This window comes from Tubulanus polymorphus, chromosome 2 (assembly GCF_964204645.1).
Source record: "Tubulanus polymorphus chromosome 2, tnTubPoly1.2, whole genome shotgun sequence".
Classification (NCBI taxonomy): domain Eukaryota; kingdom Metazoa; phylum Nemertea; class Palaeonemertea; order Tubulaniformes; family Tubulanidae; genus Tubulanus; species Tubulanus polymorphus.
This window is the reverse complement of record NC_134026.1, coordinates 9,816,829-9,842,341: the sequence shown is the minus strand read 5'-3', so window position 1 is coordinate 9,842,341 and position 25,513 is coordinate 9,816,829. Positions and strand designations below refer to the sequence as shown.

The 25,513-nt window shown below is 36.8% G+C and overlaps 1 protein-coding gene across 11 annotated transcripts in view; it reads left to right on the top strand.

Annotated features, from left to right (window-relative positions):
• The window catches only part of LOC141899744 (adhesion G protein-coupled receptor L3-like), a 43,901-nt gene that overhangs the window by 308 nt on the left and 18,080 nt on the right, over positions 1 to 25,513 (top strand). For 8 of the 11 annotated variants that reach the window (XM_074786237.1, XM_074786235.1, XM_074786231.1 and 5 more), the window contains exons 2-13: positions 513 to 553; positions 681 to 834; positions 1,476 to 1,668; positions 5,998 to 6,104; positions 10,408 to 10,440; positions 13,897 to 14,094; positions 14,334 to 14,434; positions 15,645 to 15,839; positions 21,833 to 22,019; positions 22,313 to 22,477; positions 23,579 to 23,822; positions 25,340 to 25,463. In XM_074786237.1, coding sequence (XP_074642338.1) covers positions 738 to 834; positions 1,476 to 1,668; positions 5,998 to 6,104; positions 10,408 to 10,440; positions 13,897 to 14,094; positions 14,334 to 14,434; positions 15,645 to 15,839; positions 21,833 to 22,019; positions 22,313 to 22,477; positions 23,579 to 23,822; positions 25,340 to 25,463 — 1,644 coding nt within the window. In that variant the 5' untranslated portion in view covers positions 513 to 553; positions 681 to 737. Of the gene's footprint in view, positions 1 to 512; positions 554 to 680; positions 835 to 1,475; positions 1,669 to 5,997; positions 6,105 to 10,407; positions 10,441 to 13,638; positions 13,734 to 13,896; positions 14,095 to 14,333; positions 14,435 to 15,644; positions 15,840 to 21,832; positions 22,020 to 22,312; positions 22,478 to 23,578; positions 23,823 to 25,339; positions 25,464 to 25,513 lie in introns of those variants that run through there. The other 3 variants (XM_074786230.1, XM_074786234.1, XM_074786238.1) reach the window with 3 other exon arrangements.

Here is a 25,513-nt window from a genome sequence, read left to right as displayed (position 1 = left end):
GCAAATTTACTTTTAGAAATTGGTTATTATATCTTGCCGATGCGGCATCATTTTTAGTTAACGTTATTTATGCCGCTTTGTTAAAAGTTAGGCTGTTGTTATATTGTCATAGTCATTGATAAAAATGTCAATCAACAACTACTCGTGATGAATCCAACACTGACTTGGAGCAGAATTGTAGGCAAAAGGATTTTGCTCTAAAGCCCTAATGTCTTTCAACTTTGCTTGGGAGGACATCGTGTGGCCTATACGTGTAGCCAGTTTTGGTGGTTCATTACGTGATAGGCCTATGACCCTAACAGGCTAAAGTAGGTCTTGGTTTAAAAAAACCATGCCTACACCAATTGGAAGTTTTTTCAAATCATCAAAAATTAATGTACATAGGCATGAAAACTTTATTAAACATTCAAATTAGCCTATTCACTTTTCCTTTTTCAACCCCTTCAAAGAAGGCTTTTTGGCAATCCTTCAATAGCCTACAGTGTAAAATGAATTAAAATTCGATGTTTTAGTTCTGCTGCCTATCTCCATGTTGGTCCTATAAAGACCCCAGGTATGTACCACTAAAAACTGACTGAGCTAGGCCACTGGACAAGCAAAATTGAAATAGATATTAAATAGACCCTATCTGTCATGGCTTGTAGCCTATTATAATTTTGAACAACTATTTTTATTTGTAGATCATGAAAATGTGCATATTACCTGATGAGGATAGTTTATAGATAGGCTAAAACACAATGAAGGGAATAATATTGTTGGTTAGCTGTTTATTAATATCATTAGTCACTGGTGGTAAACTAAGAAATTTCATCAATCGTGGAAGATTTAAAAGAGGTAAGCAGTTTCGTTTTCGGACTTAAGGTGGCCAGTTGTACCGCCAAGGTTTCGATTTCAGGCCTCTGTCTTCGTAAATTCTTGTCGGATAGGAGTGTTTTATTCAGTGGAGCCAGTGGTTATAGGCCTAGAGCATTTGACTAGGGAGGCCTATGGGCTACCAGGTCATGGATGCTTGAACAGCACTGTAATGTTCCTGAGCAACACGCTTATCCTCATTGCCTCTCTCCACCTCTGAGCCTGTGGGTTCCTGGCCTGAATGGATTGCTGAGCACCTAGTAGCAGCTTAGGTGTTACATCTCAGGGGAGATGACTGAATACAGGGCCGGATCTAGGGTCTGACTCGTTGCGGTGCACCCCCAAAATATGGCAAAATTAAAAGCACCGTGAAAGAAAGCTCATCAGAAAACATCACTCAATACAGAGAACAAGCTTAGAGATAAATTTACACTTTTGTGGGTAGGCCTAGCAGCTTAATATTCATTTTCCGGTGAAATTTCAGGGCAACTTGATGCACCCTGCGCCTTTCCCTTGGATCGTGATACCACTAGAACAAACACATTTGAAGACTGCTGATTTATATAATTGTCAATTACTATCATTATTTTACTCAACTTAATGCGATACCTTTTTTTATCCAGGTGAAAGTACCGAGGTGTACGTGTGTGAACGTGACGTATTAACATTGGACTGCCGCAAAGACAGCGGGATTATACACATCGAACGGGCCGTCTACGGACGCTTTACTTTAGCAATATGCAACCCGCGTGGAATAACTGAAGGCTGGAGCACTATGTGCATGTCTCATAGTTCACTGAACGTTGTTCATTCCAGGTAGGGGCAAAGAAACGTTAATGCTTAATGCTTTATATTGGGCCTAGGACTTCATACCGTATTTGGGATGTATTGGTTTCTTGTAGGCCTATAATCTTTAAAACGCCAGTCATTCAGATGTTTTCTCGGTGTTCTTGGCAAGGGGTTTTAAAGTGGCGGCCGCACTCCTGTCATTCATTTCTGCCCCTATGAGAATCATCAGCCCTTGTTAACTAAATCTACTACCCCTCTATGTTCTGTAAATGCTGATAATTTCATTGTAGGCCTAGACCTAAAGTAATGAGTTATTGTGATGGATAGCGGCTGATTGACCTGAACATTTTAAGCTTAATTTTCAACGTTTAGGCCCAATTTAATTCAATATCGTACGTTGATCAGGGAAATCTTAGCTAGGCCTATAAGTACCATAGCTTGGGGGGAATTTGACCTAGATAAAGTAATCGCCGGCAGCCATGAGTGAGGTAGGGTGTGGGGTTCGAACCCACGTCAAGGAATCCCCTTTCAACATTCAACTTTCAACCTTCATATTGATCGTGTAAATCATTAAAAAAGGACTGTTTCATTGGGGAATTTTCCTATGGGCCTATTCGCAGTCCCGAGGCTCTTGCTAACATTGATGAAATTTGATTTCTATCCTAAATGGTTAATATCACATGAGGGTTAAGCAATTTCAATTTAAGTTTTGAATTATGGCTGAATAGAAAATTCACGGCGTTAATCGCCAATTTCATCATCACAAAGTTATCACATGCATTTTAATTGAGTTCTTTTCAAACTGCCAGCATTCATCGTTTATGACTGACTGTTTAATTGTAATCATCGTTCTGATAACGACAGTTATTTCACAATTATATATTTCACTTCGTATTTAATGCAATTATAATCGTTTAATTTTTAATAATGTTATGATTGATTATCTAACTCGAATGCTGAGTACCTGGGGTAGTGGGTTTTGTTGAATATCTAATATCCCTGATATTTATTATGCCGGTATCCGTTGTAAATTTCAACTATTCCACCGAGGTCTTGTCTTCAATATAATCCTTCGATGCTTTTCCTCTCCCCTCTCCCCTTGAAAAATACTACTACAGCATCGTCAGCTTTTTTATATGACATCTTATTCACAAGGTTTTCCATGAAGTATTATTGCATACCGGGTGTAACTTTTTTCAGAGAAAGGCCTTCTTCAAGGTACAAAAATATGGAGTTCGGCAAAAACGTGGTATAGTCCCACAGTGTCAAGACTAAGTACTTGAAGTGTCATAAATCTTGATACTTGTCCTAAGTTCTTAGGTTGGCTTAACCAATTTTTAGTCTGGTCCACTTCCCTTGTCCTTACCTATAGCCTAAACTATACAGTTAGGGGCCTATATACTTCGCTAGTATCTGGGCCGTGTGTTTTCAACATTTTTCATTTGAAATAGAAACGAAACCTTGCTGATATGAAATTTATTAGACTCACTGCTTCTAGACACTGTATTGCGGAATGTAATGTAAACATTCCAGCCAAATAGCACTCGCTAGAAAGTGCCAGTGCAGGTATTCATTTCAAAACCATATAAAATACATGTAGGCCCTACTATGATGTATGAGAAAATGGTGAAAAATCTGGACCCAATATCCCTTGTATAACTTTATCATATTTGTACTTGTGTTCAACCAATCATTTTTTATGAGAATTATTCGATTAATTCGAAAGTATCCATAGGCCTTATTTATCTACTGGAATTAAAGAGAAAAGCAATTTTTATGTTTTTAATTGAAAAAGAAATAATTTCTTCTCACTGTTGTGAATAGCTATTTTAAATCTACAGGGAGTCAACCGCTTTCAAAAAGTTTTGAAACTTTGGTTTACCTGTATGATAGGCTATCCACCCACTACCTGCCCAGTTTTAGACTATTTTGATTTCAAAATCGTTTGAAAAAATATTGTTAAGAAAAGATGAACATTTTAAACTATTTCTTGGATTAGACAGGTCTTAATGAATCATGTATTACTACCCGTCCTCTGGTTTAAAATTGCTCGCGAAGTCCCTAGTTTCGATATCAAAATTCGCAGCCTCCTGATACTGACTTATCTGAACCTCTCCGTAGGTGCTCAGATAAGACTTTTTGCGAAATTCCCGCTGACAACGATTTATTTGGTGAACCGTGTGACGATACTTATAAGTATCTCGAGGTTGAATATCAGTGTTTGCGGCCCGGAGGTAAGGTGTTCCAGAGTCCGCATGCGTTAAATCCCAACGATGTTATTTGAAAATCCCCCCTACTCCGTAGTGCGACATGACCTGACTTGAGAATAGTGGTAATAAGAATCGAAATTCTGAAAATCTTGGCTAAAGTGAATGAAATCAACGATGTTTTCTTTCGTCTATAACAAGAGAAACATCATTGCTAGTTGTTTCTTATGACGAATGCAAACACAAAAACAGTTTTCTGTGGTAAACATGTTTTCGACTGTTGCATAAGCCGACGGAAGTCATTTTCGCTGAAAGATTTCTAAAACTTACAAAGCCGGGTTGATTTATATCTCAAAATGCTGCAATGAAATAATAGGGCTGAATATTGAAGAAAGTGTGCCGGGCCATCGAGCGAAATGTGTATGTCGAAATGTTTCTACTTGGAATTGGAATGTGGCAGGCTTGATTTTAGATTTGTTACCTGTTTAAATAAGATACTGGTTTTATCATATTATGAATTTCTGCGTTCTTAATATTTTTATTCTCATGTTACGTTTTGACACGCACCAAAGCATGCAACCAACTATATGACTCGTAGAAGTTATATTCGAATTGCATGGGGTTTTAAAAAAAAACTAACCACAAATTGTTTTCCATGCATATATTATAATTGCATTTGTTAACTAATGATTTATAATTTCAGCATGTTGTTACTACATAATCTGAATCTAGGCTAAATTGTCGCGCGTGTGTTTGATGATTAGATCAACCCTTCCCCTTATTTAACTACTAATCGATCTGCATAGGATGATCATCGCCTCTTAGTTTGACCTGTAGCGAGAAAATATTTTTGACAGAACACGATTATAGTGGAATTTTTGAGTGAAATTACAGTCAAAGAGATTGACAGACTGGGGTCCATCAAGACTGCCCTTTATTGCATCTAGAATTGAATGGTACATCATATATAGCCTAAAGAAAATGCTATATTATCAACAGATCCTAGGAAGCCCTCAGAAGGTGCCAAATAGATTTTTACGCTGCCCTCATCTTTTAGTATCTTTTCGACGGTTACCTTGTCAGCGCGAAAAAGGGGCCCTTAAAGGCACTGTCTAGAAAAACCCCTGGCTGCCCCTGAACCTGTTAAACTGGAGGGCTATAGCCGAGTTTGCTTGCTCTGTGGTAGTCTTTAGTTGTAAGAGTGTTTTGAAGGATCAACATTCGCTTAACTTGGTTTCACCTGTGTGGGGCCCAATTTTTTAGTCTGATTTGAGACTTAGGCCCTATCTAATTTGTTATGACTGTGCTTAACAAATTAGTGATTCTATAAAATTAATACAATACAAATAAAAAAGCCCAATTTTGGAGTCATGAGAATAGAATTGATTACTTTACATGTTTAATTCTATAGATTGTGTCTTAATCTAAAATACACAAAGATGGTAACTGGGGGGGGGGGGGGTGGTCTCTATTTCATAATAATATATTTATTTGCCACATATAAAATTTACAACAAGGACACATCATTACAACATCATTATTTCAACAATATTTGTACAATATATATATGGCTGGATATCATTAGTTTGTTAATACTCGATGTTGAATATTTGATTTGTTAAATGTTTACAGAAATGTCAAAGATGTTACTTAGGGTTTACTGTTGGATTACTGTTTAATTTGAACCGTTTCTTTCATTTTGAATGAAATGTTCCTCATTGAAATTAATCGTGGGGCTCTCATGTTTTAAGTTCTCAAACTGGCTCCCAAATCTATTTGTAGGATGTCAATAAACTCAAAATTTATGTGGTATCTGTTTGGTTTATATGTCTGAACATATGTTACCAACATGAGCTAAGGTTCGTCTTTTTTAAAAATTGTGTATTTACACAGTTATCTGAGGGGAGAGAACATGTAGTACATAAATATGCTGAGAGGGCAGGGCGGTATTGTGCAGTACTTTTCACTCTCGAACATTCAAGCTATTCGTGTTCTGTGGAAGATATCTCGACAAAGCAAAGAGAGAGGCGCCAATGGTCATTTTCCGTTGGCGCGTCGCAAGGCGTGGAGAAAACCAACGCACGCCTGCCCGCCACTCCAATGCATGCTCTCCTAATTTTGAAATCTGTTCTTTTTATCCATGCTACAGATGTGCTGGAAAACCGACTTGTACTTTTAAAGTGAACAATGACATATTTAGAGATCCATGTTCAGATACTTATAAATACTTAGAGGTGCATTACCAGTGCCGATCAGGTATGTTTTTGATTTCCTTAACATAAAGCTAATCATTGTCTTGTTGTAATCTGCAATGTTCTGGGAGGTGGTAGGCTGTGGCACAATATTCCTTATCTCTACCTCTCCCTGGCATAAAAGCAGGACTGGTATCAATCTTCAGCGTGGACCCACCGCTTCAGACACATTGGATATTTAGGCCTATCACAATCTTCTATTCTCACCTATGTTCGAGATCCTACCTTACCTCGAACATTTTTTTAACAGACGGACTATAACACCAGACATTGCAGGCCCATACCCAGAAAATCCAAAGTTACACTATTTATCGTCAAAGAAAATTGTCCCACACATTCCAGTGACTTTTTATATGATGGATTCACTTAAACATGTTTTTGGTAAATGCATCTTTGGAGGTCTCCCGAACCCTTGCAATTGTCTGCAAATGGGTTATGCCTTACCTATATTCGCACCCTCTTGACGGGATGAATTCATTACCACAATTTTTGAGTGATTCCCATTAATGCAATGGTGAGATCTGAAGGGTTGGTCCCAGGCCTTAGATTGATACCTGTGTATGAGAAAGGTGCAGGTGACCAGTTAAGTTTACAAACTTTTTCTTGGGATAATCAGTCAAAATGGGGTCTGTAGACCCTTTCTTTTGTGCTCCTTGTGTTGGTAAAGAAACATACTGGAGAGTTTTGTATTGATTGTTGTGTCTCGATATTCAGAACGGCTTCCTCGCCACCTGATAAAGTGGCAGAAGTTCAGCGCAAACTTTTCTAGCTCAAATGTCTGCGTCTCAAGCAATTGTGTGAAAACATCATAGGATAGCTTTAAAAAATCCTCAATTATGGAAAGTTACATGAAATTTTGTAACCTCGAAATTGAACTTATTTTCATAATGCATAGTGCGTAACTCCTTAGTTATATTTGGTGGTGTGTACCATTATACATATGAAGCGTATTTTATTTGGTAACCAAACAAAGATCACTTTAAATATTGTTATTTGTATTCGGCTCTCCTGTGGTCTACGTCAGTCAGGACAAATGGTGTATAGATTATATTTTCAGAGCACATCGCTATGCTTGTAAAATGTTTTTAAAAGTTTGCGAAAGTATAGATCTCTTGCCTGATGTCGGTATATTTACAAGATTACTACACGCTATAGTTTTTTTTGCCTTTATCGCAAATCATGTTTGCTCTCCACCGTTGGTGAGTCATCGGCTGTGTATTAAAATCATCGATTATAAAGCCTACAATTGATGAGATATGGCCGCGCCGTTTCATAGTCTAAGCTTGGAGTAATCATTGAATTACACCAATGTCTAAGTGACTGACTGGCACGAATACCCGTAATCGATATAAACCGATTATGCAATTCGGTTGGAAAAAAAAAACGCAAATAGTGTATGATTTATCTGTTAGTTTTTCCATTAGATTCTATTTTATTCGATTCTATCTTTCTGAGATTCTATTCTACCTTAATCAAAATGTTCGCGCCACTTTATGTGACAGAACAGAGATTAATTATGGATTAAAAAGAATGATGACTTCATTCATATTTTTACCCAAAATATCGTGTAGAAGGAAGAAAATCTCATTTTCTCCACTAAACGTGTACCGATATGGGAAGGGTATTTGCATGTGCCCTTGTCCAACATGCGTGGGCGACAAGCGTGAAATTCTCACAGCTAAGAGCCTATATACAAGCTTTGCAATGGCGTTGTAAGTGCAGTGACTGCAGCGACAATAATTTTCTGAATTCTCTCTTTGGATATAATGTTTTTGATGAAATTGAAGTAAAGTATTTGGTAGGGTCTGAAACACGGCCCCGGCCCCGGCCCCGGCCGCGGCCACACGTCTGAAACACGGTCCCAGCCCCAGTCCCGGCCGCGGCCACACACGTCTAAAACACGGCCGCGGCCGCTCTTTGTTTTCATTTAAATGGTCAAATGAAAGAAGAAAGAGATTTTCTACTATCTATCAAAAGTCCAAATATAAACTATTTCAACTTTGAACGGTTTAAGCTTCAATGTCTTTTTGCCCCAAACCAGATGCCTATCTGCTATGATTTTCAGAAAGTGGACAAACAAACAATAGTGTTCATTTTATCCCACAATTATCAACTAGTGATCAATACATAATATTCAACAACAAAAAAAAAACAGGCAACAAAACATACTCTCACCCAAATTAGAATCACCAGTCAAAGGAGGTAAATAACTCAGTTTCCCCAAAGTAAATTATCCATACGAGCTTTTCGGGTATCGTGTGGGTGATACATTTAAGGTAGAAAAGTTGATTTGTTGGCGCAAAGTAATGCACTCTCAATGCAGGTCTTTACTTAACCTAAGAACCAAAAAAAAGCCTAAGGCCCCTGAAATATTGAGCCGCTTCTATGTGCGGTCTGTCAACTACCATGGTCAGATTAACATAAATACTGCATGTATGCATAAAAAATTTGAAAAATTAATGAAAGGAGCCTGTAAATTACGTGTGGAACTTGTATAATGCTATAACGCGGAGCGTTATCTCAGGGGTTTCTTGGTTGAATAAAATCGCTTAAAACAGACTGTTGTCTTGGCGAATCAAGAGTGGTCACCTGGAGATAGATAAAACTAACTTTTAGAGAAAATCAACAATCTTGATTTTAAGGCGACTTGCTAATTTGTAAACTATGTAACATTTAATAAATAGAAATGCATTCAAACCTTTTAGGGTGATTTTGCTTAAATCTTACTTTCACGCAAACAAACCCAAAAGACTGCAAAACATCTCCGCCAGTCTGGCAAACGTAATATTAAGGATTCATTCAAGTATGATAAAATAAGTATAGGCCCTATTTGGGGATCTTAAGTTTATGGATCTTAGGTTTAGCATGTTATGTCAATATATAGCCTCTTGTCTATAGTGTCATCTGATTCTCCATGAAACCTTTTTTCCAGTGGCAGATTTAGGGGGTGGTCTTGGGGCCCAGATTCCTGCCTTCCCATTGATATTATAGCCACTACATAAAAAACTCATACTAACTAAATGTATTATTTTATCAAAATTTGATTATAGCTCCTCGCAAAGCAAAAGGGTAGATAGATAGGCATCTGGTTTGGGCCAAAATGACAGAGTCGATTGAAGCTTAACCGTTCAAAAGTGAAATAGTCTATATAGAGAGAGATAGATAGTAGAAAATCTCTTTTTTCTTTCATTTGACCATTTAAACGAATAAAAGAGCGGCCGCGGCCGTGTTTAAGACGTGTGCGGCCGCGGCCGGGACCGGGGCCGGGACCGTGTTTCAGACGTGTGGCCGTGTTTCAGACCCTGCCCTCAAACCCTGTCAACGCACGAGACCAGTTGCATACCAATTTTTACATCAGAATATGAGAAATAGCGCTTTATTTACTATTCTACTGTTGAGCAAAACTGATTTTAGTGCATTATCCCCTGTCTGTTGTTGCAGACCTGACTACCACTACTATTTGAAAGTACTAGTTGATACCCTTTTAGTGTGCAATTCCTATAGATATGCTCACAATCAGATTCATTTCTAGTACAATTTTCAATTGATCGACTACTTTTCATTCAAATTATTTTGTGTTAGAAACTAGTCTATTAAGATATTGCATTTAGTCTGTTCTGCTACTGAGGTAGAGTTTCAAGTCATGGCTGAATTGCGTAATGCCATCAGATCATTCCAGATCTTTTTGAGGGAGAATGATTTGCGAGGCGATATGAACCTGGCTTTTATATGTCACATTATTCAAACCTCCAAGATGATATGGTAGTACAGTAAATAAACTGGCCTGATGAAATTAATCAGGGAATCTGAGAATTCTGGGTATTATCATGTTCTGTGTAATGGTACATAAGCCTTTGCGTTGTTTGACCAGTGAGTAGTAATGACCTGGGGCCGGTTCCATAGACAGAGCATAGACTTAAGACCGGTCTAAGGCAAACTTAGTTCTATAGCCAATCTAACAACTTAAGACCAGTCTTAAGGTTTTAAGACCACTTTTGGTCTTAAGTCGTGACTATGGAACCGGCCCCTGGGTTTTATCAAAATCCGCACTTAGCTGGCCTCTATCAAGCCGGCGAGTGATAATAGAAATGAAATGCAGGAAGTGTTCCTGTGATGCTCGATTAAATCTTTGTTTTTTAATTCCTCGTAGGCAATATACATATATCCTTCATGTTTCTTTCAGTCACTTCTGTCAAAGGGCACGCTTATTCAACTGCGAATGCAATATTTGAAATTGCATGTATTCTTTTTATTGCCTGATGACATACTTCTATAATAGTTTGCTCTCGAAATTGCTCTAATTTCAGCTGAAATTCCGACCACTGTAGCACTCACTACAGGTATATATGTAAATCTGTGTCTATTGTAGTATGTTGTTCTTTTTTAACTTGTCACCTTAAAAAGAAATATGCTGATATATGTGTGTCCCTCTAGTCAGAAAATATCATGCATTTGCCCTGCATGGTGTGTCTTGTCTTGAATCGGCCATTAGCCAATACCACGTAGATGATTTGGTCCTGATCAAACACCGAGTCGAATTTGGCCTGTGCTCATCTGTAGAAAGTACTTTCACTCGTTACTGCCATCAAAACGATGCAGTGGCAAGTGATGAGTTCCTCGAACAAATTCTTGGAATAATGTGTTGCTAGAATTGCTTAGATTAGGCTCTGGCCTTGTTTGACATATCTAGTCAAGTAACATTTGGCACCAGCATGAATGATTGGCCCGGGCCAAAATTGCTTTAGTGATCACGGCTTCTGTTTATTAACCTTTTGCATTTTTTGTGTTGCTAATATGGTAAATTCTGCCTTACATCGTAGTGATGGGACTGTGAATATTTCACAGAGTTGAGAATCGGGTTGGTTTTTCTTAAAACTATTTTAGTAAGGTTCACCAACTCAAGCGATCTACCGAGTTGACCGGTACCAAGTAAGGCAGAGTCTACTACTGTGCATGTTCATCGACCACATCAAAATTATGTGGAAATGCTTCTTCCGAAAACTACCATCAACCCATCTTATCTAACGTTTTTGGCATGAAAATGTGATCTGGGCCCGGTTTTACGACGAAGTTGAGCTTTAGGTTTTGTTGTCGTTAGCTATTGGTTACTTCCAAGTTTTGAATGAAGGCAGCAATTCTAACTCAAGCGTCATAAGGTTTAACTTTTTCAAGAAACTGGACCGTGATCTTCAAAGTTTCAACATTGAATTATCTAAACTGAAATGCTCATGTTTTTGAAAACTTGTATATATAAGAACTGCATATAAATATCGCTCCTTTTGTCGCTTGCAATTTTGCTCTATTGTTGTTATGTTTTATGTCGTAATCGATTAGTCCTTTGATTCCTCTTCAATTGGCATCTATTTATATGCAAAGTCTTGATCTTCTGATTATTGTAATTGTATAATGATAAATGCTTGCGTGCCGGATACTTGCAGACGGATTTCCAGGAATGTTTCGCTACTAAACAATAGTTTCACATCTGATGGAAAAATGTACTTTAGTTGTTTTCTTAAGAAGGCATTTAGGGCTAAAAAGGAATTTTAATTCTTGCCGACAAATCTGTAAATACTGGGTCGAAGAAATGTTCGACCTCCAAGAGTTTGTACACGATTTATACGGATTTAAATCTGAATTGGTGAAAGGGATTTTAAGACCTCAGTCTCTCAGTCATTGTGAGATTCAAATTTGACTCTTGACATTCAAATCTGACTCTTTGAAATCTTGAAAGTTGGATTATTTGACTCTGAACTAATGCTTGAAAAATTCTCTACTAATAACTGAGCATCTTCTAGGGTTTTGGTTATTCTAACTGAACTAAATAGCTTATCTTGTTTATGTCATCACCTTCATCTTAACAACAGGTAAAATAATAGATTTTTAAACAACTCATAATATTTCATAGCAAAACCACCCGGTGTCAAGTGCCACATTCGCATGTTTATGACCTACTTTATTTTCGGTTTAAAGCCATAGCAAAGAAATTTAAAGCAACATCTTACAATTTTGTTGTCTACTACTAGTCTACTAGCGAATTTCAATTCAAAATATTTTTCTAATGACTATGATATCTTTTAAATCAACGCGGACTGAAAAACGTTTTTGTTTAGCAGATCTCATAAACAGACATTATGAAATAATTATATCAGAATATTATTTTTATTTTGTCTGAATGGTTTTATATGTTGATATACACATAGTCCACATACATATTTATATATGTATATCATTATCGTGCATATCAAAAGAATTCCAGTACTAATACCCTCTAACTCCATATTGTATATTGTTTTTGGTACTCTGCCCTGATGTTGTTGCCGCATAGTTTAGGTTATCACAAAACATCTAATGGAAGCGCACACACCGGCCTACCACTGGGTCTTCGTCATCCTGTAGACCAATCATCGGCAATTATGTTCATTTTTCTCGGTCCCCGTAGTTTACTGGCTGTTTATGAAGTAAGTATGCCGTGTTAACCCGATTTCAGAGTCAATATAATGATACTAATTGCTGCCTATGGAGAAAGTTCTCCTGGTGTATATACAGTATGATAGTAAACATATACATAAATGTAAACCATGTAAGTCTTGACTGCAAAATGTGAAGAATTTTGTCCAACAGTCCAATTTCATTTCATTTTGAAATCAGATTTTCAATATGGAGTTGATAGCGGTGGTCTAGATTCATCTGAGTTTTACTGTAACACTGTAGGAAAAATTTCATAAGATCATCAATATGTATATCATAAGTCGCCTGTCTATATTCATTCATTATCTTTCATATAGATATGCAAAAGATATGGCATTAATATCTCAATCGAGTACAACTCTCTTCTTGAATTGAAACATTCTTTTTTTTCGTTTCATATGTGTTCGGCGACTTCTTTTACTATCTTAGCTAGGTATTCATGTTTACCATCGACGATGTTTCATTTCGACATTGCAATGTTACAAGTAAAAAAGAAGTAGCAGCTATTATTACAGGGGATGGGCTGAAGGACATGAATTGATGTACTCTCAAGATGTAAATTTGTTATTTAAGATTTTGTTTAAATTTCACATTATGTAATTGGCTCTACATAATGTATTTGGAGGGTTGCACCGGTGGATAACTGCTCTAACCAGCGCACCATCCTAGATAAAGAATGGAATGTGTCATGTTGCTCGTAGGTGTGGTTTATTTATGTGCGCGGGAGAGCTATAATCATCTTGATTAGAATTTCCTGTACATGTATATCTACGTGATCACCAGCCAGCTTCACTATTATACCAATCAGTCATTATTGTTAGTACGTGATTAAAGCAGTTCTTATGCTGGCAATCGTATATCAAATATCTCGAAATCAATTTGTTTGACAAAGTCCACATGGTTGTCTCGTTGATATTAAGAAATATTGCGTGGGTTGTTCATATAGAGAGTGCTTTGCCTTAAGTGTAGATTTGCGTAGATGGCACCACTGTCTAGCTTAATTCATTGACACGGTGACAAATAGTAGGCTTGGAATTCCACGTTATTACATGAGTCATAATTAGTGTAACCATGTCACTGAAGGTGACAGATGCACTCAGCATGGAGCTCTGAACTACCATTTTAGTTTTTTTTCCATTTAGTTTCCTTGGATTATTTTACTAATGTAAATGGTTCATATTTCATTTCCACTGATCAATTTGATTTTCTCTTCAACGGCTTTATATTTGTAAACGCAGTTCCCCCCAGAAGGCCATTTCATGAAAAGTTAACGATTGAAACCAGAAGTCACTATTTGATTATTTGAAATGTTTCCTTTGTGGTTTTAGAATCTACTACTGTTGCAACTACAAAATCTACGCAAACAACCACTACTACAGAATCTCGAACAACTACTGCAAAAACGACACCTGTAAATCCAAAACCCGTCGCACAATACTGCCGTGAAGTTACTGCGCGTGGTATCACATGGCCGATGACCAGAGCGGGACACACTGCTGCACATGACTGTCCTGTTGGATTCACAGGTATATACCAGTAGATGTATGGCTCATAGAAACATAGTCATTAACTTAATTGGGCCTTGCTCACAGCTTCAATTTGAATCCTATTACATGAAAGCGATTGGTAGTTTTATCTAGGAATTCGCCTACTATGTGATCAATTGACCATATATCAGTAGTAGTCAAATTGTTAAGAGAATATAAGAATATGGAGATGTTTAAAATATTTATGCACTCCATGCATTTTCATTTATCAATTGCAGGGGAAGCACATCATACATGCAAAGAACATCCGGTAAAATGGAGTGAGAATCCAGATTTGAGTAAATGTACTTCACAGTGGGTTAAAGAAATCAATTCAATGGTAAAAAATACTTTTTTTAACTGAACATTTTTGCGAGTTTCTTTCTCAGCAGGTTTTGTATAGTTTAGAACTTTTTCGTTGAATGTTAAGAAATCCGAACTACATTTGGTGTAATGGCTTTTATGTATACCAGAAGTGTACATGTAGTTTGATAATATATGAATGCTACCGTTAATGTGTTGGGGAGGTTAGATTACTGTGCAGAATCCAGACGAAGCCCATTTTAAGATCTATTTGTTCCTGTAAGACTATTTAAGATTTCAGTCACAATTTTGTCTTGAATCTAAAGAATAGTCTTAAGTTGTTCAAATGTTAAATGCAGCAAAATTGCCTAAGATCGGTTTTAAGTTTAAGCCATTTCTGAGCATCAACTTGTGTGTGTTCAAGCCTCGATTAGACTGGCTTGTGTTATAACTGATCTGATTTATTAAATCCAGTTGTAATATCTAAGCCTATTAAAATGTCATCAAACTCTGGACATTGAAACTGGGCCTTTTCACTAGACCTATGCACTTGTCTACAGTGATTAAGACCATAGAATGTTTCCTACTGTGCTCGAAGAAATATTTTTCTTAACCAGCACTGGTACCTGATGACTAGGATAAACTCAGATATTCGAGGCACTCGGAAGATTCAAGATCATAACATTCCTCCGCATGAAATATTCCTTTCAACGTGGATTCCGTAATCAACCTATGGAATTCTTCACACCAGCTCTCATGATCTTTGATTATATTATCATAAGAATGCTACTGATATTAACACTCAGCCATGAAGGAGCCGATTTACATTTTGATCCTATACCTGTCCTATAGCCATGACGAAGTCCGAAGGAACCTTGCCCAGTAGGCCTGGATTGCCAAGGGGTTTGAGGGATTCACAGGAACCCATAAATTATTCCACTTGCCTTTTTTTTAAATTTTAGGAAAAGGCCTGTGACGTCTTGTTGAAAAAGCCACAAATGTGTGATGATCAAAGGGCATGCTAGGAAATTTCTGTTTAGTGTCATGTGTAGAATTTGCCTTTGAAAAATCCTGGCTGTAGGCCTGATTCACTATGTGGCGATACTGTGCGAATACCTGCATATGTGGTATATACCGTGGCACGGTTGTCAACCACTGCATAGTCTCGAATTGCAGCAAATGTCTAATCCAAATTTTACATGCCCCAATGTCCTGTAGAAATTAACTTGGTCTCTTTTAATATGTAGATTGAAAATGGCGAACCTGTGGCTAATATCGCCAAGGAATTAGGAAATAAAACAAACCGAATGGACATGTCCGGCGGTGATTTAGCTGCAACTTCACGAGTCCTGAAAGATATGGTGAACGTTTTAAAAGAACAGTCATCATACAAATTAGAATCAAGATCGAATAGATTAAAAGTGGCTGAAGAAATAACTGAGGTAGGTTTTTGCATGCATTTTCTCTGAGGAATAGAGTTGAACTAAGGTCGTAGCATTCAAACTGTCATCTAAAATGTTCCAATTTAGAAAGGACCAACTGACCTAATTTAAGACCTAGTCCGTACTAATATTTAGAATGGACCAGTAGTTTTGTATGTGGACAGAAACTTGTAATTTAAATCTCTGCGGTATGAATTCTTTTGAAATAAACTGATCACTAAATCATCATCAAGCTGATTTAATTTAGTTTTCAATTTTAAGTATTTCTATATTGCCTAGAATTAATGTATTGCAGATTCATATAGGCCTATCTTAAATACTGTTTAGGCACATACCTGCTAAACACGATGTATCAGTTCTAATTGTTTTAAAAATGTCCTAGAATTTGGAAAAGTTTGCTGTCCAGGTAGTTGTAAAACATCAAATAGTAAATAACAGCTGGGTATTCACAAAAACGTATCATTAAGATACAAATTTCATTCAGGGTAAAATACTAGGTCAGTCGATATATTTTGGGGCCAGTGATAACTATCTGTAGCGTTCTGGCCCGTTCCAGGTATGGGTCACTTTAGGCCAGTTTAAATAGTGGTAGTGTAAACCTCGGCTAGTGATGGAGGTCTACTAGATCCTTCATTCAGAGCTCTGCGCTCACAATTGACCGTTATAAAAAGTCCACTTAAAAATACATGAAAGTCGCACTGGCTACCTGTGCATGCTAGCAGGAATCAGTTAAGAATTATTTTGGGAAGATGAAAAATGCTCTGACAATGCACCCGAGTACATGAAATTGGTACTTATTTTGCTGGAATTAAGGTTTCTTTCCTTTGCAGTTATGTTTTCCCTTCGAAAACATTCTGGACGTATCGGCCCCACTCCGCGTGGTTGCACCACCGCGCGGGATTACGCGAAGCAGCAAACACAAACATGGCCACTCTCTCAATTTTCAATGATAGAAATCGTGTGTGCATTTCAATTATTTCGGCTTTTAGGGTTTAAAGGCACAATATAAGTTGATGATGTGATATGGCGATGTTAATTAATGATAATTCCGCACTGAAGCTAGTCACGAACGGTGCCGATTGAGTGTACAGCTGCAAAAAACACTGAAATGTGCGTAGTTGCGTAACTATTTGCAGTGAATTGCAGACAAAACATGAAGCCTTAACGGCCGTTTAAAAAAAATTATACCAATCGCAATTGTAAAATAAAAATGAGATAGAACCTAAGTTAAAATTCTGGCCATTTCTAAAATGTTATTACAAATTTTTAGTCAGTGCCGAACATTTAGTTTTCCAACAATAATGAGGGGTGGTAGGTAGTCATGCAATTCAAGTCATCATTTATTACACGTTACTTCCGTGTTGTTGAAAATCTCGCGAGTCCTGGACCAACAATGTGATTCGTGTGCTGGCCACAAATGCACACAGATCACGCTTCACTACCCATTACACACTCCAGTACCCACAGCTTTCATATATCCATCCAAATATTTAGAGTGTCTTTCTTCCTGGATTTGCCCTGTGTTCTAGGCAAGGCATAGACAGAAAGTTATGCTTTTCGATATTACATTGGCAAATAACATGTTTGTCAAAATAACTGAATGTCAGTGATCTGTCGGCATGCAAAATGTTGCGTATGTACATAATGGCTTCATAAAGCGAAAATATTTGTTAAATTGGGGCTTTTGTGATGAAGCCAGGAATGATTGCTCATAATGTATTATAGCTTTGTTTAGCTTTTCCTGAACTATGCACCATGCAGATCGGATCAACTTTAATCCCGGGATAATTAATAAATTTTCCTCGAAACACAACAATGTGGTTTGGAAAGCGGGTGGCATTTCCTCAAACCAGTATGGCATAGGAATCTCGTGCACTGTGAAAGGGCAGACTTGCTGTCTTTTTCATCTACCCGGTAGTGATGATTAGATAGGGTACAATAAAGACATAATTATCGAACATTGGGTTAAAAACGTCGATTGCTCACAGAAATAACACGGCCTTCTCGCGAAGATGTTTTCATATCCACATATAAAATTGATTTGATCCGCGTACTGGTGGACCTCGTTAACACAGTTCTGATATGACTAACCAAAATAGATTTGAAAGAATGATAAGAAATACCGTAGGGAACATTTTATTCTGAAAGTCTTGCTTAACTTCGATTTCAATATCGTTTCATCCCATTTCATTCATTGCCGTCTAAACTTTGTTCGGGCGACTGTCGACAACCCGTTTTCAGGCTTGTCATTTTCTCCTTCATGATAAACCTTTCTTAATATTGTTAACTCATAATCGTTATACATAGTGATAGATAAACGCTAAATTAGAATTAAGAATTTAAAGTGATTATGGTGAATGTGAGGTAAAAATAAAAACTTAAAGAACTCATTTCCACAGTTCCCCGATCAATATCAATTCAAAGTGATGAATTAACAATGATGAATTGAGGTGAAATATCACGTGTCTTCTAAATCGTATTGATGATATTGTAAGGATTCGTGATTTTGAATTTTTATGTACCCCTTAGTACATGTGGCTTTTTACGGCATTCACTCAGTGATTTTTGCTATATTTGAGCTCTTCTTGGCATTTCCAATGTCATATTTCACACGATGCTTAAACTAGAGAATAAAATGTGTATAGTCTGGACCATCAATGTATTGAAGACTTATGAGGAGAGAATCCCACAATGATAATAAAAAGTCCGAAAATGAAACTTCGAGATAGTAGTTTATTTCAACGTTTCGACTATATCCTAATAGTCATCTTCAGGAATAATGAGATACTACAGAAATTATGAGATATATATATACAATCCAGAGACAAAGAGACTAATTCAAGTAATCAGAGATGATACTAACTAAAGGAAACGTAGAAACAGTTACACGCTAAAATAGATTAAAGGGAAGCAAACTAAGGGGTGATTATAAACAACAATAGTGAGTATGAATATAAATGAAACTTAAAGTCAGTAGTAAAAAGAAAGACAAACTAGGGGGCACTTAAATTAAAACAAAGGTGAATACAAGTTAAGTCAGAGACGAAATTGATGAGAGAACAAATAACAAATAATCAAAGGGGAAATCAAGTGTTGAGTTTAACCAGTTTACAGAGGAATTTTGATATAAGTTTATTATGGGGTGAAAAACCATTGTTAAGGTTTACAAGGTTGTTCGAATTTTCAATAATTAATGCAGATTCCAAAATATGTCTTCTAGTTTTATCGCTGCAAGGGTAAATTAATTCAGCATTAGCAAAATCAAAATTGTGTGAAGTCTGAAAAACATGACTAGCAACTCCGCTTTCAGGTTTAAAGTTTTTTACATCTAATTTATGCTCTTTTATGCGTTGATTAAGATTCCGACCTGTTTCTCCTATATATACTTGGTCGCAAACTTTACAAGGTATTTTATAAATTCCACAGTTTAGGGATTCGGTTTTCGGTTTGTTATTAATCAATATGTTACTAAGTTTATTATTGTATTTAGAGATAAGTTGTTTATTTAGTGACCGAAGAGAAACTTTAGAATTCTCGAGGAAAGGTACATACGGTACAATGATAGGCTGTTTATCGGTAGCCAACGTAGGAGTTCTAAGGTTGTTATTTCTAAAATGCGTAGTACGAGCTTTAAGTAGAGCTTTTTTCAATAGGAAATCGGGGTAGGCAAGTTTTTTGAGAGATTGGTTAATATGGTGAATTTCATCGGGTAGAAATGAGGGGTCGCAAATTCTCAAAGCGCGAAGAAATAATCCTTGAGCTAAACCGAGTTTAATATCCGGAGAAGTAAAAGAGAAGTAATGGAGGTAGGATTCAGCGTTGGTAGGTTTCCTATAAACCGCGAATTTCAAAAAGGATCCACAGTTAAAAATCAAAACATCCAGAAAAGGTATTTTACTATTAGATTCCCATTCATACGTAAAAGCCAGAGACGGGTAAAGGGAGTTTAAATATATAAGAAAGTTATCAACATTGAAGTCAAAGGGAACCAAAGCAAGAACATCGTCAACATATCTGAGCCAGATTTTAGGGTGAATATCAGTGTAAAGAGGCAATATTTCAGATTCAACATGTTCTAGGAATAAATTAGCTAGAATAGGACTAAGAGGATTTCCCATAGCGATACCGAATGTCTGTTCGTAAAAACAATTGTTGAATTCAAAAAAGGAGTCCGTCGTACAAATAGAGATAAGGTCGATGATACAATCCGTAGGAATGCCGAAGTTAATGTTAAGTGATGGTAATCTGCGTTTTAAGAAATCAAGAGTAGGTCCAAGAGGAACATTGGTAAAAAGGGAAGTAACATCAAATGATATAAATTTGTCGTTGCCAGGGATAATATTCTTAATACGTTCAAGTAAGTGTTGATTATGGCGAAGGTGCGACGGAGAGAACGAACCGAGCACCGGAGATAACTGTTTCGCGAGAAATTTAGATAACCGGTATGTAGGAGAATTACAATTGGAGACTATAGGGCGCAGTGGAACATTATCTTTATGAATTTTAGGCAATCCATAGATATATGGTAAAGAGGGGAGACGTGAATGGAACTTATTCAGAGTTTCTTTAGCGGAGGGGAAACGTTTAATAATATCCGAAAGACTTCTGTTGAAATTAGCTTGCATACGAGGAAGAGGATTCGATTTAAGTTTCTTATAAACACCAGGATTATCCAAGAGAGATTGCATTTTAACATTATAATTATCCAGATCTAAAATCACAATCTTGCCACCTTTATCAGCCTTAGATATTTTAATAGTCTTTAACTTCCGTAGTTCTTGGAGGGCGAGCCGAAATCGACGAGGTAGATATTCAAAGAGGTTCCTGTTGAGTTGATCGCAAATAGCCTGTAGATTCATGAATATAAAGTTATAGTCCAAACTGTTCCGAGATGATTTGCGATATTCCAATTGGGTGACAAAGTCTAAAACATGTTTATCTTGATGAGGAAGAGAAAAATTCAAACCGTAGCCGAGAAGTTGACACTGAGTAGAAGATAACGTGGTTGAAGACAAATTTACTATGTTTTCGGTGTTGCTAAATCGAGTCCAAGGGCTGGAATCAATGAGTTTATTCAGTTGGTTGGTAAGATCCACGGACTTTCTGTGCTGATGATATTTTCCAGAGCCTTGAACAATAGTGGAGAGCGATTTCCAGAGGAATAGGTCCGGTACGTGTGACTTCAAATAATTTTGAGATTGACAGAATTTGTAGAACTGATAGTTACAGTCTTCCTTAGCACGATCTATAGCGAATTTGAGTTGCTTGTTAGCTTCGGGTGGAAATGCAGAGCTGGAGTCGTATTTCCAAATCCAAGAAAGTGATCGCGGAACCACTTTTTCGGCATAAAACTCCTGAAGGAACTTGACTTTACTTTTGGCAGTCCTGGATTTGATATAGCATTTCTCATAATTTCGGAAGCTAGCGACGAGGTACGGGAACGTGAAGAAGAAGAATTTTAATACGATATTTCGATCCGTGGGTAGCATGATCACGATTGGTAGAACACTATATCCGTGTTGACGCGATGAGGAGAGAATCCCACAATGATAATAAAAAGTCCGAAAATGAAACTAAAGGAAAATGTACATTTTCCTTTAGTTAGTATCATCTCTGATTACTTGAATTAGTCTCTTTGTCTCTGGATTGTATATATATCTCATAATTTCTGTAGTATCTCATTATTCCTGAAGATGACTATTAGGATATAGTCGATACGTTGAAATAAACTACTATCTCGAAGTTTCATTTTCGGACTTTTTATTATCATTGTGGGATTCTCTCCTCATCGCGTCAACACGGATATAGTGTTCTACCAATCGTGATTGAAGACTTATATCCGAATGACGACTTGCACTTAATAGTTAATTGGGGAATTGGAGATATAAATTGGAACTCAAATATAGAAAATGGAAGAATCAAGTGACCAGATAACATAGCTGATGATGACTTTTAATGTTCACTAAAAGGCTTTTTCTGTCATATGATTTCAGTCCATAGTCAAAGTGAGTGACAATTTACTGTCTGATAAACAGGCTCAATCGTGGAAAGACATTCAGTTGGAGGAAGAAAAAAGGATGGTGGCCACGAACGTCATTCAAGGCATCGAAACGTCTGCAATCGAAGTCGCAAATACAGCTGACAAACCCACAGTGATTTTGGCAAGGGAACAGAATATAAGTGAGTAAATTAGGCATGATTTGTAGGAAGATTCTTTTGAACGTTACTCATTACGTCTGCTAGCAGTCTAGTAGTCGCAAGATTGCTGACTGTGAGTGATATACGTATTGTGTTAAATTGAGGCAACATAATTTTACTTATTGTGTAACAGTATATAGATGTATATAGATAGTATATGAATTTAATCATGTACATGTCGGTGGCTACACTTATGATACATAACAATGTCCTAATACTTCAAAACTTTATTTATTTTTGCGTTCTACTAACAACACTGATGTCATCTTTTCTAGTTGTTGAAGTGAAGGTTGTTTCAACAACAGTAGCTGTTAAGCAAGTTGTATTTCCTGAATCATCGGCAATGAGATCAAATCCGTCAACATCTTCTGATCCGAAACTGTTGAATGATGACACAATTATTATACCGGGAAGTGTCCTTAAACAGACCAGTGTTCAAGGTATCAGTGATGTGTTTAGTTAATCATATTCACTCATATGAGTGTGGTATTATTAACATGATTTTTTTGAAGTTTGAAAATGAGTGATGAGTAATTTTTTGTGACAAATTCAATTCAAAGTCATGACTTGGTCAGTTTGTACATATTCTTCAAACCAAGTTTTTAGAAGGTTTAAATCATTAAATTACTTTATTGTCAGTTCTTCAAATTGATAGTGTGAAGCCATTTTTCAACAAAATAAGGGTGTTGCCAAGAATATCAAAATCACAGTGTGCTGGATAGATATCCTGTTCTGGATAGATATCCAGTGGAAGAATGCCTATATCATGGCTTGGTTAGTGGTTGTCATTTGGCCTGAGAAGTACTTATTCGACTGGTTTGATATGTACAAAAATGTGAAAGATGTTACCGAAGGTCTTGTCCTTGATAACTGATTAATCCGAACGTTTTCAATGAAATTTACCCTGATATACCGACAGGAAGCCATTAATACATGGCACATGATTTGATCTGTCATAATTAATGTAATTGCTCAATAATTGCATTGATGCCATTAGAGTAATCATACAGACAACATTTTGTGGGTATTTCATGTAAACATTCGATGAAAAAAATTCAAGTGTATTCGCAGGTGGTTCTATACCGCCAACTTGTTTCAAGTCGTCATTGTTATGATCATCATTATGTGTTGACGACTTATCCAAATGACGATCTGTTCTTAGTAAATTGAATTCGAAATACCAATTGGGACTCAGAGATAGCCGTGTAATCTGACGTCTTAACCTAGTTCTTCAACCGTATGAATGTAAAACTACTTCATTCCTCATTCTTCAAAAATCATTTGGAATCGAAATTAAAGCTAATTGATTGGTGTTATCGAATGGATATCTAGATCAATTGCCTTAGTTTGTAAGATATAACTTTGACTTCATCGATAACTCGACTTTAAAGTTGCTGCGTTTAAAAGGCAGTGTACCGTAGTACGTGATAAATAACTACTGGTTATAACAGTGTGTTCAAAATGGTGATATCAGCTTCACTCGAATTCGATCGATCGAAATACATGTTTGTAATACCGAACATGTTTATCCGAAATTATAGGCTTGGCAAAAGTTGTATTCGCCATTTACGACAATCTTGGTCAATACATGAATCCGGCTGACAGCAACGCAAATGGCGACAACAAAACGAACACGATCGTCAATTCAAAAATCATCTCTGCCACGTTGTCGGACTCAGTGGGTAAGAAGACGGATCTGACAGAACCGGTTTTATTCCGGCTGAAACATGACATCACTGATGGGGTCGAGTTTCCTCGCTGTGCTTTCTGGAATTTTAAAGATTCGTAAGTAGAAGTTTGTGTCGGATAGCCAGACACTGTTACTGTGGCAAGTGAGGCATAAGTGCATCTCTTACTATTGGAATATCAGAATGGAAATTTCGAAGAATATGTAAGCTTTTTTCATGAAATCTTGGTGTTGTAGGATTGGAAATCTTGCGTGACTCATTTCATGAATGGAATTTTCAAAAACTTCTAAATCTGGGGCCAGTTTCCACCAACTCATTGTTACTACTAGTTACTGATGCCAACCTTCTCATTTTGAATGACTTTAACACAATATGATTTAGTTATGATTAGCTTTTAATATGAAACTGTCAAAAATTGTCCTTAACTTTGGTCTGCTTCTGTGGTCTTATCGTCTTTTTACTGTATGTCGAAATTAGAATCTGACCTAATATACATTTGTATTTCGATTTCATGTAAATCCATTTTGAATAATCATGACAATCATGTGACCCCTATAGAACGGTATTTTTGGACTTCTCATATAATTTTGGCCATGCTTTTTCTTCACTGCGCAGAGACACCTGTCACTGCCACTTGATGTTTAATTCCACTCCAGAAAAAAATTATCAATCGGGTAATTGAGAAAGAATGCTTTTCTAAAACAACCACACACTTGATAACTCTCGTAATTCGCATTCTTGAGTAGAAAATGCGGTTAACACATTTAAACCACCAATACGGAATATTAATTCCCTAGCCTGGTTGAACTATCTCTGTTGTTCGCTTATCAGATGTAGACCATCAGGTGTTCAACCATCAAGTAATTATACACTTGAATTATCTCCTGCATCAAATAACAGACAACTATGCAATGACTTCCTGAGCACTTGACTGAAGTATTTTTATCTGCGTTCAGTACCAGTATAATGCTTGTCCAGAAGATGGCAGCACTTACCGATGTGCTTCACAACATTCACTTAATCTTTCCTTTGATCACAGTGTATTTGTTACGAAGCTAATGAATCCTTCCCTTTTTCTGGGGATGCTGGACAAAAGTCATAGACGCATTTTAGGCCTATCCCTTGATTTTTTTCTCAAGACTGGCACCATATTTAAATTTGGATAATTTTTATTCACCAATATTTTATCGTTAGTAAAATTCCACCTACTGTTAATGATAGTAGTTGGTAGTAGTGGACAACACCTTACTGCTTGCAAACAACTTATACTTTTCCCATCTAATTACTGATCAGAAACCTGATTTTGATTCATAGCCTTTAGTTCTAATTTGTTTCATGTGAGTGTAGTAATTTTATCCGATTCATGTCTTAATTAATGTTGTTACCTTAAGATTAGAGCAAATACTTAAACCATGTAAAGAACTCATTTTGATCTGGATTATTTGGGGCCAGTGAAATTTGATTTACTGAGAAATATTGTTTGAAAATTTCATACCGTACTACATATTGCATTTAAAGTTTAAGAGGGCTGCAAAGAAACAATTTCCTGATTAGATAAAATATTGTTGATTAAGTTGATTCGACCGTAGATAATGAATGATATATTGTTTTTAGTCCTAATAATGGTCATTGGTCAACTGAGGGTTGCAGAATGGTTAGACATACTCCAAGCGAAACGGTATGCGAATGTGACCATCTCACAAACTTTGCAGTACTAATGGATATCGTTGGAACCAAGGTAATGGTGTAACCATTAGGCCTATATCATATCCCAATATCGGTCCATTC